The sequence below is a fragment of the Caloenas nicobarica genome, chromosome 13, assembly GCF_036013445.1.
Source record: "Caloenas nicobarica isolate bCalNic1 chromosome 13, bCalNic1.hap1, whole genome shotgun sequence".
In the NCBI taxonomy this organism is placed as follows: Eukaryota; Metazoa; Chordata; class Aves; order Columbiformes; family Columbidae; genus Caloenas; species Caloenas nicobarica.
In genome coordinates this window covers 4,047,603-4,062,213 of record NC_088257.1, presented here as the reverse complement: position 1 = coordinate 4,062,213, position 14,611 = coordinate 4,047,603, and the positions used below count along the sequence as shown (strand labels likewise).

Below are 14,611 nucleotides of genomic sequence, written 5' to 3'. Positions count from 1 at the left end.
AATGCACTTAGTGCCCGTTCCAGTTGAGTAGGTGCTCCAGAGATGAGGAAATCTCGAGTTTAAACCCACCTGGCGTTATAGTGGAGAGAGCAAAGAGCAGCTCTGCTCACGCCTTCCTGGAAACCTGACCTGCTTTAAGCCAAGCGGTATTTCGTGCTCCACATCTGATCATTTCCCAGCACTGTGTGTTTTCCTGAACTTGCTGTTGATTGCACCGGTCATAATTAATGATGATTAGAAATCCAGAGCGTTGTCTTAGCCCCTGACTGGTATGTGCAAACAGATCCTCGGGGTGCCCCGGGCAGCCCAGCTGAGCTGCGCTCTGTCCAGCAGGAACGACGCTGCTCCATCCGGACAGACGGACACAGCGACGCTCAGCTGGGAATTCTGCACCTCACACTCCAAAATCCCCCCTCCAGCGTCCATCCCAACCTAGCGCGGAGCTCCCCGGGGAACGGGGCATCCCAGACACCCCCAGATGGGAAGGAGGGGTCAGGGAGAAAATGTTTTTAAGACATCAGCCCTAAACAAATTAAACCATTTCAGAGCCTTTTTAAATGCTAATACAGCAATTTGCTAAGCGATTTATGTCCCGTTTTGACATTTGCAAAGTGAATTAGATGCAAAACCCCACTAGTTGTAGTTCTAACACTTACTAATAAGGGATTTACTCAAAAATAATGGAAATGCGGGATCTCAGTATTTCCACATATCCAAAGTGCAATTACAGTAAAAACATTCAAATGTGCTTTAAAGTGCTGAGTTCCTCTGAAAAAAGAGAGAGAGACTTCTTTAGGTTTTGTATTTCCATTTATCCTGTCAGGATGAAACGTCACAGATATATTTTAGTTATGGCTTTAGGTTAAAATGAATAAAACCACAACAAAGCAAAAATGGGAGGATACGCTTTATAACCAGAGTCTGCAAATATCTGAAATTTTCCAGTTTTGAGGAGAAAGAACTTGCTTTACCCAGAAGCACCAAATCTTTACAAAAGACCAATTTGCCTTGCAATTCAAAGAATTTATTTAAAGACACTGAGAAAAAATAATTACTACTTCAAATCTTAATTTGCCCAAAAGCAAACACCAAAAATCTAATTATAACTTCCCATAAATGAGAGAACAAACCCACCATCACACAGGCTTAAACAAGCGGCCGTTCTCTGACCGAGCGGTGCTGGGCACCCCCAGCCTGCGCTTTTAGGAGACAGATGTGCACGCAAAAAAAATAAAGGCAGCTTTTGCCCCAGGAAGAGAAAAACTATTGTCAAGAATTTCAATATCTAGAAACACAGCAAAGCTCTTCTGTTATACAAGAGCTATGGAGCCGGCCCTGTCTCCTGCGGATTTTCTGGAGCACAGCGAACACCCTTCATGCAGCACCAGCTCCTGAAACCCAGCGCACGGTGCAACGAGGACATCCAACTTCAGCAAGTCCCTGTTCTTAGCACCATATGGTTGGGCACATTTTAACGGCATCTCTGAGGGGGGCTTCAGCTTTTATTTGGTGTTCTGTTCCTTTTGGGAGAAAAAGAAGAAAAATACAAACTCTTCCCCCATCTCTGACTTTGCTATCTTACTTGTTCGACACATGACACGCACAGTGGGTTTCAACTCCAACAAAGAGCCAGGCTGTTTCATGCTATGGCCTTAGGCCTCTATTAAAAACAATTTAATTCACACAAGCCCTCTGAGGACTGACAAGCCCAACCGCTGCTGCTGGCGGAGCACTGGTGTGCTCCATTTTGTTCAGCGATTGCTTTGGGTTTTGCAGGAGACAACATCTCTCCCATTCTAAAACATTCTGAATTTCACGTGCTGGACAGACAGCTGTCCTGCAGAGCTGCCCAGTCGCTGGGATACACGGACGGCCTGGCCGTGCTCAGCAGTCCCTTCTGCTTGTCCATCCCCAGCGTTCAGAAATGCTGTTTGCAGAACACAAGCAGGAGCATCCCAGCCTGTTCCCTTTAGCATCTCTTTATATACCAGCTGTCCACGAACACATTTAATCTCTTACTAAAGCTGCTGCTCCTGACCCCTCCGCAACCTCCTGTGACAAAAACTTCCAGGAGTTCACTGCATGGTATGTGAAGCATTACTTTCCTTCACCTGTTTTAAACTTATCTCCTGCCATCTCCACCCTGGCTGTAGGTGCTGGTAAACAAGAGCTCAGCGTTCAGCCGAGGCACTGCCTGCCTGACGTGGCCTTTGATCCCACCTCCCTCTCCTAATGGAGCAGCCCCAGGCTTCCCCATCGCTCCTCAGAAAGCAGCTGCTCCATCCCCTCCATGGCTTGGGTCGCCCTTCTCCAGATATCCCCTAACTCCGTGTCCTTGAGATGTGGAGACCAGAAATGCACACAGCGCTGTTGATGTGGGTGCACCAACACTTTATATAACAGCAAAATGACGTAAACATAATTTCTTGTTCTTAACACCCTTCCTTATGATGCCCAACATTCCTGGCTTCTCCGGCTGCCCCCGCGCTACGAGCCGATGATTTCAGAGAACTGTCAGCTGCGACTCAGATCCTTCCTGAGCTGCGACTGCCGGGTCAGAGCGTCACCACATTTCAGGGATAGACAGCAGCAGAGGGGCTTGAGCAGAAAAGCAGTTTGTGACTGACAGCACTTTCAGATGAGCTTCAACCGACTTTGAAACCCAGTGAGGTACCAACACCCTCACACACTTATTTTGGAAGTGCGCTAGTCTGCTCGCACAGCGCCTGGGAAGCAAACAAGCGATGGGCTGCTGTTCATAAAGGCAGACTTTACCCCTGAGAAGGGTCTTTTTCAAGAGCTGTGCATCCCCAGCCACATCACAGCCTTTCTGCAAGGGAAAATAATCTCTAACACAGACAGCAGAAGCTGCTTACCACCAGTCTCTTTCCCAGCCCCACACCCGAGACCTACGTGCTATTTTCCTTTTAGCAGTGAACTTCGTTCTATCCAGCTGCTGTTTTGTTCTCTTCTTTTGCAATCCACTCTCTTCCTTTGACTCCTGCTGTAATGGAAAAAAAATATGGTGAGTGCACACAATATGTAAGAAATACTACCAGCCCCCTTCCCCCCCACTACTGAGACACAAACACTGGTTCAAAACCAAGCCTCCATTTGTGTGAAATTTGAATTTCAAACATAATTCAAACACATTCTGTAACTATTAAAAGCTGTGTGATAAGCATAACGAGCAAAAAGAGTTACAGACTGACATAAACAGAGAAGTAGGAGAGACAATAGACTTTCATGCCAGTCACCACCATGCTCTGCACCTGCTGCCCATGATTTTACAGAGAATTTGTTTGGCCTTGCTGAAGCATCGGTATTTGTAAGCACCAAAAACAGAAAAACAAAACCTTTTCATAGCTGAACATCACACACCTGTAAACCAGGACTGTTTCCTGCGACGCAGTTTCTAGCACCCAGACAATTTCAGGTGACCAAAACCAGAACCCTACCCCTTTTTGGGGGCCCACGCTAATGCACCCCAAGGGCAGGAGAGCCAGCTGTATCTACTGCTGGTACTATTCTCTCATATTGTCACAAGTGTTTTATTTTTGATGCTTGAATACTTCAGAAATTTGTCATCTCCGAGGCCTCCCGGAATAACAGCCACACAAACAACCTAAGCGCTCGCTGCTTTAAGCACACCGCCTGCAACAAGAATGGTCTCAGGCTTAATTGGCACACATTTATGCAAGTTGCTGTCCTAACGGCTTAAGCGAGGGCGCACACATTACCGAAGGCTGGCACTGGACCCCTTCCAATTTGTCTTTCTAAATCAGGTGGGATTAGAATCAAGCTCAGTGTTTCAGGCAGAGCCCCACGCCTGGCCGGGATGGGGCTCCCCACGGCTCCTCCGCAGCCGCCGCAGGTTTTGCTGTCTCCGAGCCTCACGGCAACTGCCCCACACCACCCCCTGTGCCAGGAGGGGCTTCGAGGTGGGGTATGTGCATTGGGCTACTTTAATGCAAACAGATACACCGCTTATTTTCAAGAGTAATCAATTCCCACTGTCCTTTGCCCGTGTTTCTGAGCCCGTGAAATCCCTTGGACTGTAGCTCTATGCTGAGTTTTGTTCAAGACATCTCCAGCTTCAGTGTTATCTGTAGATTTTATTAATGTCTACACACCACTTGCTCCCTCTTACAGATCATTAATGAGGATGTTAAAACACACACAGACCTAATATTGATCCTCTTGGCCTCAGCTTTACATCTCCCCCAAATGAGCCTCTCCTCTGTTCATCACCAGCTTTTGCTGACAGTCTTTTAGCAGGATTTCAATCCAGGAATGTTACTATCTAGACCAAATTGAATTATTTATCCAACTAAGATTTCGCAAGAGGTACTATTAAGTGGTTTCCTGAAACCCTAATACATTGCAGCTTTTACATACCCTAATACCTGCACCATTCCTCACTTCCACCGATTTAAGAACCAGCTCACAACAAGGCAGCAATCACGCTTGGCAAGTCCACACACACACTCATGCTACCACCAGAGGGTTTTTTCCTTTGACTGACTCCTTCCCTTCCCCACCCAGCCTGGTTTTGGTACCTCGTTTCTAAGATCTGCCGCTGTGTCTCCAAAAGGCTCCTTCGCAGCCAGACCCTTTCTTGCTAGGAGACGGATGACAAGCTCTCGCTCAGCAGGTGAAACCCCCTCTCCTCCCAGGCCCTGGCATGTCGCCCTTTTCCGCAGTTTTCCGTAAGCCACAGGTTCTAATGCTCCGAACCACCCTGCCTTGCTCCTTGGGGACATCGTGGGCAGCTCACGCCTAAGGGAGTGGGGACCGGTCTGTGGGATCGCACCAGGATTACACACCAGAGGAGGTTAAGCAACAGCTCTCCCCCAAAGCCCTGTCTAAGTTCTAAACCTACTCCAGTTTAAGACAGGGGCAATTTAATCCTAGCAGGCTCTGTAAATTCCCGGCTCTTCTCTCTAGGCATCAATCTTCCCCTCATCACTCTCGCACTTGCCGGAAGGTCAACCCTGACACGCTCATCTGCAGCTCTGTTCCAGGGCACGGCTGCGATTTATGAGCACACCAAACTTTCCACGGCTGGCAGTGCCTGCGCGGTGCGGAGACACGTTTGCGACACGCACCACAGGACAGGACGGGGCTCAAACAGCCCTGGGGTTCAGCCGGGATCGGCAGGGATCGGTGTGCCCGGTTCCACCGCACAGCCCAGTACGTGCCTCGGTTCCTCACGCTGGGTCCTGAAAAATCTCGACATTTACAACACTGGCAGGAGCAAAATTATTGCAGGACACGTGTTGTACGAACCTCATACATTTGAGAAAGATGTTTAAATTGCTCAGCAGCGTTCTACCAAACAGCCACGGTACAGCGAACCGCTGAAGCAAATCCAATTAATCCTGATGGGCCAAAATATACACACACATCTCAATTCCAAGAATTCTTAAATCTTCTTTATTTTTAAACCCAGGAAATAAAACATACCTTTTAATTAGGATTTATGGCTGTTTGTACCTCTGCTGGGAGAAAGCCCCGCAGGCCCCAGAGCGCTCTGCATAAATGCAGGCGAGGATGGTGGAAACAGAAGGGGCCGAGAAAATTCAGAGAAGACAACAGGGCTTGCTCTTTCTGACCCAACCTTTTAATGCTCATCTGTCTACAAGGATAATAGGAACTCAGGGGGCCACTCAACCAACTGCCTTTCTAATAAGATCACTAGTCCAAAAATAATCTTAATCAATTAAAATATTCCCATACTGCAGCCAATACTCTTAGTTACAAGGTCATCTCCAACACACAACTTCCAGGGGAAAATAATTATTATAGCGGAGGCGAGGTGGGAACTGCGCACCTCTGCTCAGCGCCAGCCTGGAGAGCGTCTCTCCTCCTTTGCCGTCAATTTAAAGCATAATGGCCAGAAGGAATCCAAATTCGCTTCCTGTGTGTCAGGCTCTGCAGTTTAATTTATGATGCTCTCTTATGAGCAATTTCACTGTCAGCATTGTACACAGATCAAGAAAAAGACAGGTTTCCAAAGTTCCCTACACATTTAGTGGAAGGCAGCCACTATTCTTCCTTGTTTTTTTAACCTGCTTGGTTTCACCAGACAGCAGGAAATCAAATTCTCGTTTTAAAAACGCTTTTGCACATACTTAAGAGAACCTGACTCTGCCAGCAGAAACAGATACAGCTCCACTCGCTTCTAAAAGCCTGTAAATGGAAGGCAGTAGCCAGCCTCCCACAGCCCCGCTCCCTCAAATCCACAGCATAAACCACAGAAATCAGCTTCTGCTGGCTCAGGGAAGGAAAGGCTACAGAAGAACGTCTCCACAGCTAACGGTGCAGACTGCAAAGTCAAAAGGTCTGGGTAATTTTACTGCTCAATAGCAGTTGGGACCATCTAACAATAGGGCACAGCCAAACACCACACGTCCTGCATGGGAAATAGGCAGATGAAAACCAGACTAATTTATTTTTAAAAGCTAATTAGAAGTTGGAAGTGCCACGTTTGGCTCCAGCCAAGGCTGCTGCTGAAATTAATATCACACCCTACTTTATTAGTCTTCGACTTCAGTTCAGAATCTGTTTCAGCTCTGCTCTGTCTTTCAGCTCATTAGAACAAACCTGCTGGAAGCGCAGGCTTGAACAAGGAGACACAATGGGACCCGTGCCAGACGCGTAGCTCCCAACTCATGGGAAGGAGGCCCCTGGAGAAAAAAGGGCTTTTACCGGGCTGCGAGGAGCCTGGATTTGCACCAACCTGATTTCCGAGGAGCGAAGGCAGCAGAGCCACCTGGGGAGCAGCCTCACGTGTGTTCTCCTCGGGGAGTGGAGGCACCGGGTCCCTTGGCACCGCAGCAGAGCCCGTGGGGACAGCGGGCGCTGCAGGAACGCTCCCGTGTGGCTCTGCTTGGCTCGGATGGCCAGCGGTGCGGGGTGGGTGTTGCCATCCTGGCTGTGACGCTTCCAGTGCCGCCATCCCCACGGTAAGATGTCACTCGGGCCATGCCTCGTCCCAAAACAAAGCGCCCGCTGCCATGGTTGATGGAGAACAGGACAGGGTGGTGGCCAGGTATTCCAGCCGATGCTCAAACACGCCTCCCTCTTTCTACCAAAACCAACATCTGACCTGGAACATCAACAGGCGCTGCCATTTACCCAGACTGCAAGTGGTTCCAAGCGCGGAATACTCAAGCAAAGGGATGTTCCACACCGAAGGGAAGACAGGCCCTGGATGCCACACAGGGACAGATGGCACTGTCACCCCAGAGCCTTGTCCTGATCCCCAAGGGCTGGCAGAGCTGATGAGTCTGGCAGAAAGAGTCTGTGAGACTTCAACCAAACTCTATGAGCGGAGGCAGGTACTCTGGGACCTCCTAAAGGATCCACCCAGGAAAAACTGAGCCTTCCAAAAGGTCTCAGAGCGGACCAGCAGCGTTTCAGGATCAACTGCAGGTCAGTCAGATGGCTCAGGATAATTGCTGGGCTGTGCTCCGGGTCCAGGCTGGGCCAGCACTCCTGCTGCGTGACTGTCAACCCTCAGACACGGCTTCAGAAAACCTTGGCGGGGGTCAAAGTGTCTTTATCAAGAGCCTGATTCAAACAGAAAGCTTAAGAGACAGACCAGAAGCTGCTGTGCTTGGAGAGAGCTTTCTTGGGCACTACTTGAAATATTGTGTATTTGCGGACGATCACCCACTTCTGGTGAGGGCAACCAGGTCCCTGCAGAATTTCAAGAGTCAGGGGAGAGAGGAACCATTTTGCTTGTTTGTCCTGTCTGCGTTTCAGAGACACAGTCTGCACAAAGCAGGACATCTCCTCTTGCTTCCACAAAGCCAGAGACACCATTCTTATTCTGTCTGACCCTTCCCAAAAAAAGAAGTGTTTCCTGAATCCAGGATTATATATAGCAGAGATCAGAGAGCCTCACGTCCAGAAAACTTCCTTCTGATGCAGCTCTGCAGATGCCACAGCACAGAAAGAGAAAGCAAAGCAAAGCAAACTTGGCAAAATAACATGGATGAGCTTGATAATCCAGCATGACTGAAAAATTCCTGGGAGAGGCAGCCTGCCAAAGATCATCAAAAGTGAGAAGCTGGAGGCTTTCCAGGTGCAGCTGCTACAAGATCTGCTGGTCTGGAAGCAGAACTGGGGACTTGTTCTATAGATACCTGCCAAGAGACTGCCAAGGAAGAAAGCCATCGAATCAATGATGCCCAAATTGTCCTTGTAGCTTTTGATTCATAAGGAACCATGTCCTAACAGATGCAAGATTAATTGAGAATGTATTGTTCTCTAAAATTGCTATTGATCTGAGCTTCCCACACCTCTTCTTGAACACATAACGAGGTCTTACTAGAGCAAGAACAACAGTTACAAGGTTTGAAATTGAAATTCAACTTGATGTACACTGAAGAGCTGAGACAGTTACAGAAATGAGACAGTTATTTTTTTTGAGATCCGAAGTAAATCACATTTTTGGGTTTGATTTTGCAGAAAACAACACGACAAGAGACTGTGGCACTGGATCTGGAAGCTGATGACTCACAGAAAGAAAGAGACTGAACTGAATAAATCCACTCATTCAACTGACTGAACTGTTGTCACTTAAACAGAACCTAATTGGCTCTTTAACGGCCTCTCTGAGCATATCCTTTTCTGTAATATGACCGATTATGCCATCAGAATTTATTGTTTATAGACAAACTTACAGAACAGTCAGGGAGCCTAACCTTTTTATAGATGTGTTTTAAGAGACATTTGTTTCCTCTTTTTCAGATACGTGCACATTGAGATGAATAATTGCAGACAATAACAGGTCCTGATCTTTTATGTACTGCAGCAGCTCTTACAGCTGCTGATTTCTTTTTTCCTTATAGGTTTCACAATAAAGGCCAGTGATGCAGCAGACATCTGAAGTTAACTTAGCATATTGCAGATCTAAGGGTTTAACCCCGCTGAACTATTACTGCCATATGTTCCATTCCTTTCAGGGAATTTCCCAATGGGAAAGAACTCAGACAATGTGAAGAAAAAACATCCAATATCATTTGCCCTACAGCTTCCTACTGTTTATTTCTAGTGCTTTTCCCCTCCTCACATGATAATCACCTTATTGTAGAGAAGCATGCTGCAGATGTGGGAGCGAAAGGGACTTGATTTAAGATCTACAGCTTGAGAGTGAACTGAAATGCTTTCGAAAATGGTGGAATTACAAAAAGCAGCTTAGGATCCCCAATCACCAGCCAGACAGAGCAAAGCCTTAACAGTCATACACGAAAAATTGATTCCAATAATTTCCTCTCGTGTACCTTGCCAAGTTGAGGACAGATTCTCCAGGCTCTGGGTTTCCCCCAGGGACTCATCCCAAAGCCAGCGTAACACACACAGACATTTCAACCTCTTAGGATAAAGCTGATGTTCATAACATGACGCAAGGGATCACTGATCTGAGCTTTTATGTCTTAGCCAGGCACACCCACATCGCGGTTCACCTTTACACCCTATGGAAGTGGGTGAAAAACTCAGGTTTCTGTAATTCAGGATCAGTTTACCAGACACCAGCTGTGTCTGAGCTACTCGCAAGCCTGTGTTCTGAATCATTTTCTTATCTATTTGCGCATAATACAGAATCATGTTTCTATGGTTTAGCTGGAAATCAATCAAACAAAAATTATGAAAAAAAAAGATTTGTAAAGGGATTGAGGAAAGGTTACTTTTAAATTACGTTTCAAATTCAGTTCTGAGAGGATTTGATTATCAAATCCCAGACTCATAACTCACCCTCACGAAGCACACCATTCATTTCCTAATCAAATAGGATTTGATTCACCTCATATATAAGAAAGGGAACGGCACGATACCCTCTGCGCACAGCCCAGGATGCTCGGGCACCGTCCTGCAACAGCACAGCCCAGCACAGGCCGCACCACTGACCTCTCCATCGCTGTCAGATATGACAATAAACGCGTCCACAAAGCTGCGCTTCTTCTTGCCACTGGCTGCGTTCCTCTTCTCTTCCTCCTCATCCTGATCTCGAGAGTCCAGGCCCTCTGAGAGCTTCTTCTTCCTCGGCATCCTTCACGCTGAAACAGAGGGAAAGATTAAAAGCCATTTGTTTCCTTCTGATTTAGATTTCCCCTAACAGCCATCTTTTTTTTTTTTTTTGCTATTTTTAGGCAAAACACCGCAGGCATTAGAACCTTATTACAAACCGTGGCGGACTTAGCGTTACTGGGAGCCACATGTACTAGTCACCACTCATCTAGTTAAGAATACTTTATTATAGCTGATCACTAAAAAGGGATTTCAGGGGAACAGCAACACAGACCAAAGCCACTCTGAATGCCCTTGCTCCAAAGCACTGAGGCTTTCCTCGTGGCTTCTCCGTGAAAAGCGCCTCAGCAAACCGCTCCAAAGCAACACGGCAGGTCTCCCACCCTCCAACACAACCCCGAATTTCCCCTCCTCAGCCCCACACCGTCCCTGTCCCAGCGCAGAACAAACCAGGCTGAACCCTGCGCACCAGAACAAGAAGCCACCGCGGCACGGCCATTTGTCAGCTTTTGTATTCAACAAAACAAGGGGAAAAGGCACATTCCTCAAAGGACGCTGGTTTGCTCCCAGCACAGAATGGAAGGCTGCACCGGCACTACAAAAAGGGAAAACGCAGGCGGCGGCAGCAGAGGGGTTGGAAACAAAACAATAGGTTTATCTGGCAGCCGGGATTTCTCAATGAGCATCAGGCTCCGGAAGCCCTCGGCGCAAACCACTCGTGTTAAAGAAGGCACTTGATGAGCAGGGAGGAACCTGCTGAGCGTTGTTAGTGCAAACCTGAGTGCTCTATGAATGGCACAATCGAGGGCAGGTGCCCACACAAAGCGAGCTGGTGCTTCAGCATCTCGTCTCCTTGCCAGCCCACAAACTGCTGGAGAGGGACGAGCAGCCGGCGCTGGCTGCTTACATCAAAAAGGGCCCAGACGAGAGGATCAGGAAGAGATTTCGGTGAACGAGAGCTGCAGGACGGCACATGGAGTTAAACCACCCTTTCCTGTCATGTTTGTTGTTCTGCAAATAACTCCACAACACCACTCGGTGCTTCCTGAACTGTGATCTAAAAGCCTCACAAAGCAGGCTGAGCACCGTCAGCTCTACGTTAGAATTAAACACATGCAGAGCAGTTAAGCAACAAACCCCTCATTAAACACCGGAGAAGGGCAGAGCTGGAAATGCGAGTCAAGTCGGCTGGTTCCCAGACCAGTGTCCTTCCACAGGATCATTCTGCCTTGAAGACCACTGAAATAGCTCAAATGTGCTGCTTAGATCTAAAATAGGAGTAAGAGAAGACACAACAAAGACCCTACATGACTCAATATAGAGCCAAACCCTCCTCTGAAACACCACGAAATTGCAAACAGCCGCTATGTGTAGAAATACTAAGGAGCAAGAAGTTCAAAATCCCCACCAGCGCTAGAACAGCAGCGCGCTGCTCCATCTACAGTCTGAGGCAGCAAGGTGAGGCTGAGAGAGGAACATGCATTCCCCCCCATCCGCAGCCTTCAGAAGCTCCTCTGCCTCCCTTCCTCTGCAAATACATGCACACACATGCCTAGAGACAAAAGATTATTATCCTGGTGAGTCACGATGTGCATGGAAGGTTTGCCGAGCCCTCTGAAGACAGAACATTGCACAAATGGCATGCACAGCTCCAGCAGCAATTGCGACCACCGCCGCAGTCCGCAAATGTCTGTCTGTTTAGGAAGGGGCAATAAAAACAAGTGCTGCTTTTAGAAAAGCAGTAGCTCTTGCAAAACAAAGCTGTTGTGCTCCAGCTGTGCTGAACTCAGCTCTTGTTGGAATATCCTCGTTATACTTTCTCTATTTTTTATCTTTTGCTCCAAACGGCCCCTTCACCCTCTGCCCGGAGAGATGAGCCGGGCAGCTCACACCCAGCTGCCAAGAGGTGCCTCCACAAAGGGAGATTATCAGGGTGGGAACACTCCCTTATCAGAAGAAAAACACACAGACGGGAATTTTAGCAACGGGGAGCAGCGCTGAAGAGACCTCCAGGACATGAACCTGCACAGGGTTACTTTGGTTTTGGAGAGACAGCCTGTAAACCTTTTTAATACCAAAACAAAAGCAAACAGCAACAAGCAACTGCCACGCTGTACTTTCTGGTTTTTTAACTCACACTGGTATCACCAGCTCGCCTCTGACTCTGCGATACGTCTTCTGCTTGATGCACTGTGCTAAATAAGAGATCACTGAGAAATATCTGCTGGAGTTATGATGAGTCACCTACCTCCAACATTTAAAGGGGAAAAAAAAAAAAGAAGATGTAGGAGATGTAACCACACAACTCCCACAACGCTCCTGAAAACGAAGGGACTTGTGGCAGAGAGTGTCTCTGTAAATGTAACTAAGGGAACAAGACAAGTGAGAGATCACTTGTAGCTGTGCTAGTCTGAGGCTGTGAGTAGGAGAGTGCGGTAATGGCTTTTATTAGACAAGCTGGTACAGCTGAGGGAAGAAAACAAGCCCCAGAGCAAACCCCCCGCCACTCTGCAGGTAGGAACTTAAGCACAGAAGCTGCACTTTGCTTTTAGCGCTCCTGAAAAGGACACTTGCTGGTACCCGAGGTGATGATACCTGCGTTCAGGCTCTGTGAAAAAGGCTAAAGATTGAATTATCTAAAACTACCTCTGCAGTTTGGCTCACAGACTCATTTTCCGGTTATCCAGGGTTTTTTTCCCAGCTCTGAATTTAAGAGAATTCCTTTGTAAACGCTCTGACAGCAAAGGTGACCTCCTGACAAGGGACTCACACACGCCACGCTTCTCCAGTAACATTTTTAGGGATATCCTTGAAGATCCCCAACTTGTGATTATTTGTCATTTTCCCTTTCATCTATCATTTTGATGAATCAGAAAGCAATTACCGACAGAATAATTCTAAATCTTGACACTGCAGCTACAGACCTGCCAAGCTGTGACAGCTTGAAAAATGCTTGAAAACGAAGCCAAAAAAATGAATGACTCTCATCCCCGGATGAGTTCCTGAGCGGTTTGAGACACAGGCTGTCGCTTTGTAAACAACTCCCCCCCGCCTCGGGAAGAAGAGGCGCGATGCGGCTCGGCGCTCAGGCGGCTCAGCCCCACACGTCTCCCTGGAAATACCATCCGCGGACCCTCGGCTCGACCCGGCACACGGGGCACAGCTGCTGCTCCGTGACCCACAAGACACGAGGGCTCACGGCGCTGCGGGAGGAGAGGAATTGTTTACAGGATTTATCCGTTTATAGAGCTGGCGCTTCACAAGGCGGGATGCGGGGATCACAGAGGCCAAGCTCACCCAAGCGCATCTGCAAGCCCCGAGAAGCGCTCGGCTTCCCTCTGCCCCAGCCCCGGCACGTCCCGCACGCAGCAGCTCTCCCTGCGCGGGGGCAGAGCGACCCCCTCCCCAGCACCTGCCCGAGGGTCTCCCGTCCCCCTCCCAACCCGCTGCCCTCGGGCACGGGGGGCTCTGCGGGGAGACAAGGAGGGGTCAGGGCTACCGAAAAACTGTCCCCCTGGGGAGGACGCACAGAGAGGTCCCTGGTGGGATAGGGGTGAGCGCGGGAGGAAGGGGGCCAGCCTGGGGTAAATCAAGGGGAGCGTTTGGGGTCACCCCGGTAAGGGGAGATGGAGCCAGCCCTGGCAGGGGGAACCTCGAGGGGCCGGAGCCCCCCAGGGCGCAGCCGGGGAGATGGGGCCAGGGCTAAGCTCAGGTTTGGGGTCGGTTTTGGGCTCCCCTCCCCAGACAGCCCTGGGAGAGGAGCACCAGGGGACGGGGCACAGCCCCGGGGAGCCGGTACCAGGGTCCCCTCCAGGGCAAGGGACGGGGGTACAGAACCGAGGGCAGCGACCCCGGCTGTCCCTTCCCCCGGGGGGCAGCGCTGGGGCCGCTCCCCGGATCGCCCGCGGCGGAGGCCCGTGGGCATCCCCAAGGAAAGGGGCCGGGGAACGGCACCGGGGGTGGGTCCTGGGATCCCCAGGGGGAAGAGTCGGCCCCGGGCCGGAGCGGTTCGAGCCCGGCCCCGGGAGCCCCGCGGCGGATGGGCCCCGGGCGAGCCCCAGGGCCGCGGCCCGGCGCTGTGCGGCAGGCCCCGCGCGGCACAGGTACTCACCGGGCCCGGGCCTCCCGCGGGCCGGCGCCCCGCCCCCGCCGGGCCGCCCCGTTGCGCGGCGACAGGCGGCGGCGCCGCAGCCTCCCCGCCGCGCCGGCCCCGGTCGGCGGGTCTCGCACCCGCACTCAAGTTGGCGGCGGAGGCCTCATTGCCCTCAGCCAAGATGGCGGCGGCGGCTTCGCGGCGCGTTACGTGGCCGGCGGGGCGGTGAAGCGGACGGCGCCATGTTGCAGGCGGGCGGCGGGCCCGGCCCCGAGAGGCCTGTGGGCCCCGACGTCTTGCCCTGAGATGCAGCGGGAGGTGCCGGCGCTGTCGCCATTTTCTCAGGCCGGTGGCCGGACGCCGCGGGCAGGGCGGCGGGCGCCAGTTTCCCAGGAGGACATGACAGCGGGGGGCTAGTGCCTTCAACCGCAGCCTCCGTGCCTCAGAAGTTACCGCTGCGCTTAGCGCTGTCACCGCAGC

At 50.3% G+C, this 14,611-nt stretch overlaps 1 protein-coding gene across 4 annotated transcripts in view; it reads right to left on the bottom strand.

The window, feature by feature from the left end:
* Window positions 1-14,282, bottom strand: part of UIMC1 (ubiquitin interaction motif containing 1) — a 39,618-nt gene extending 25,336 nt beyond the window's left edge. For 3 of the 4 annotated variants that reach the window (XM_065644116.1, XM_065644118.1, XM_065644119.1), the window contains exons 1-3: window positions 14,150-14,282; window positions 9,919-10,067; window positions 2,914-3,004 (exon numbers count right to left, since the gene is read on the bottom strand). In XM_065644116.1, the coding sequence (XP_065500188.1) occupies window positions 2,914-3,004; window positions 9,919-10,059 (232 nt within the window). In that variant the 5' untranslated portion in view covers window positions 10,060-10,067; window positions 14,150-14,282. The remainder of the gene's footprint in view (window positions 1-2,913; window positions 3,005-9,918; window positions 10,068-14,149) is intronic. The other variant, XM_065644117.1, reaches the window with a different exon arrangement.
* Window positions 14,283-14,611: the final 329 nt, after the last annotated feature.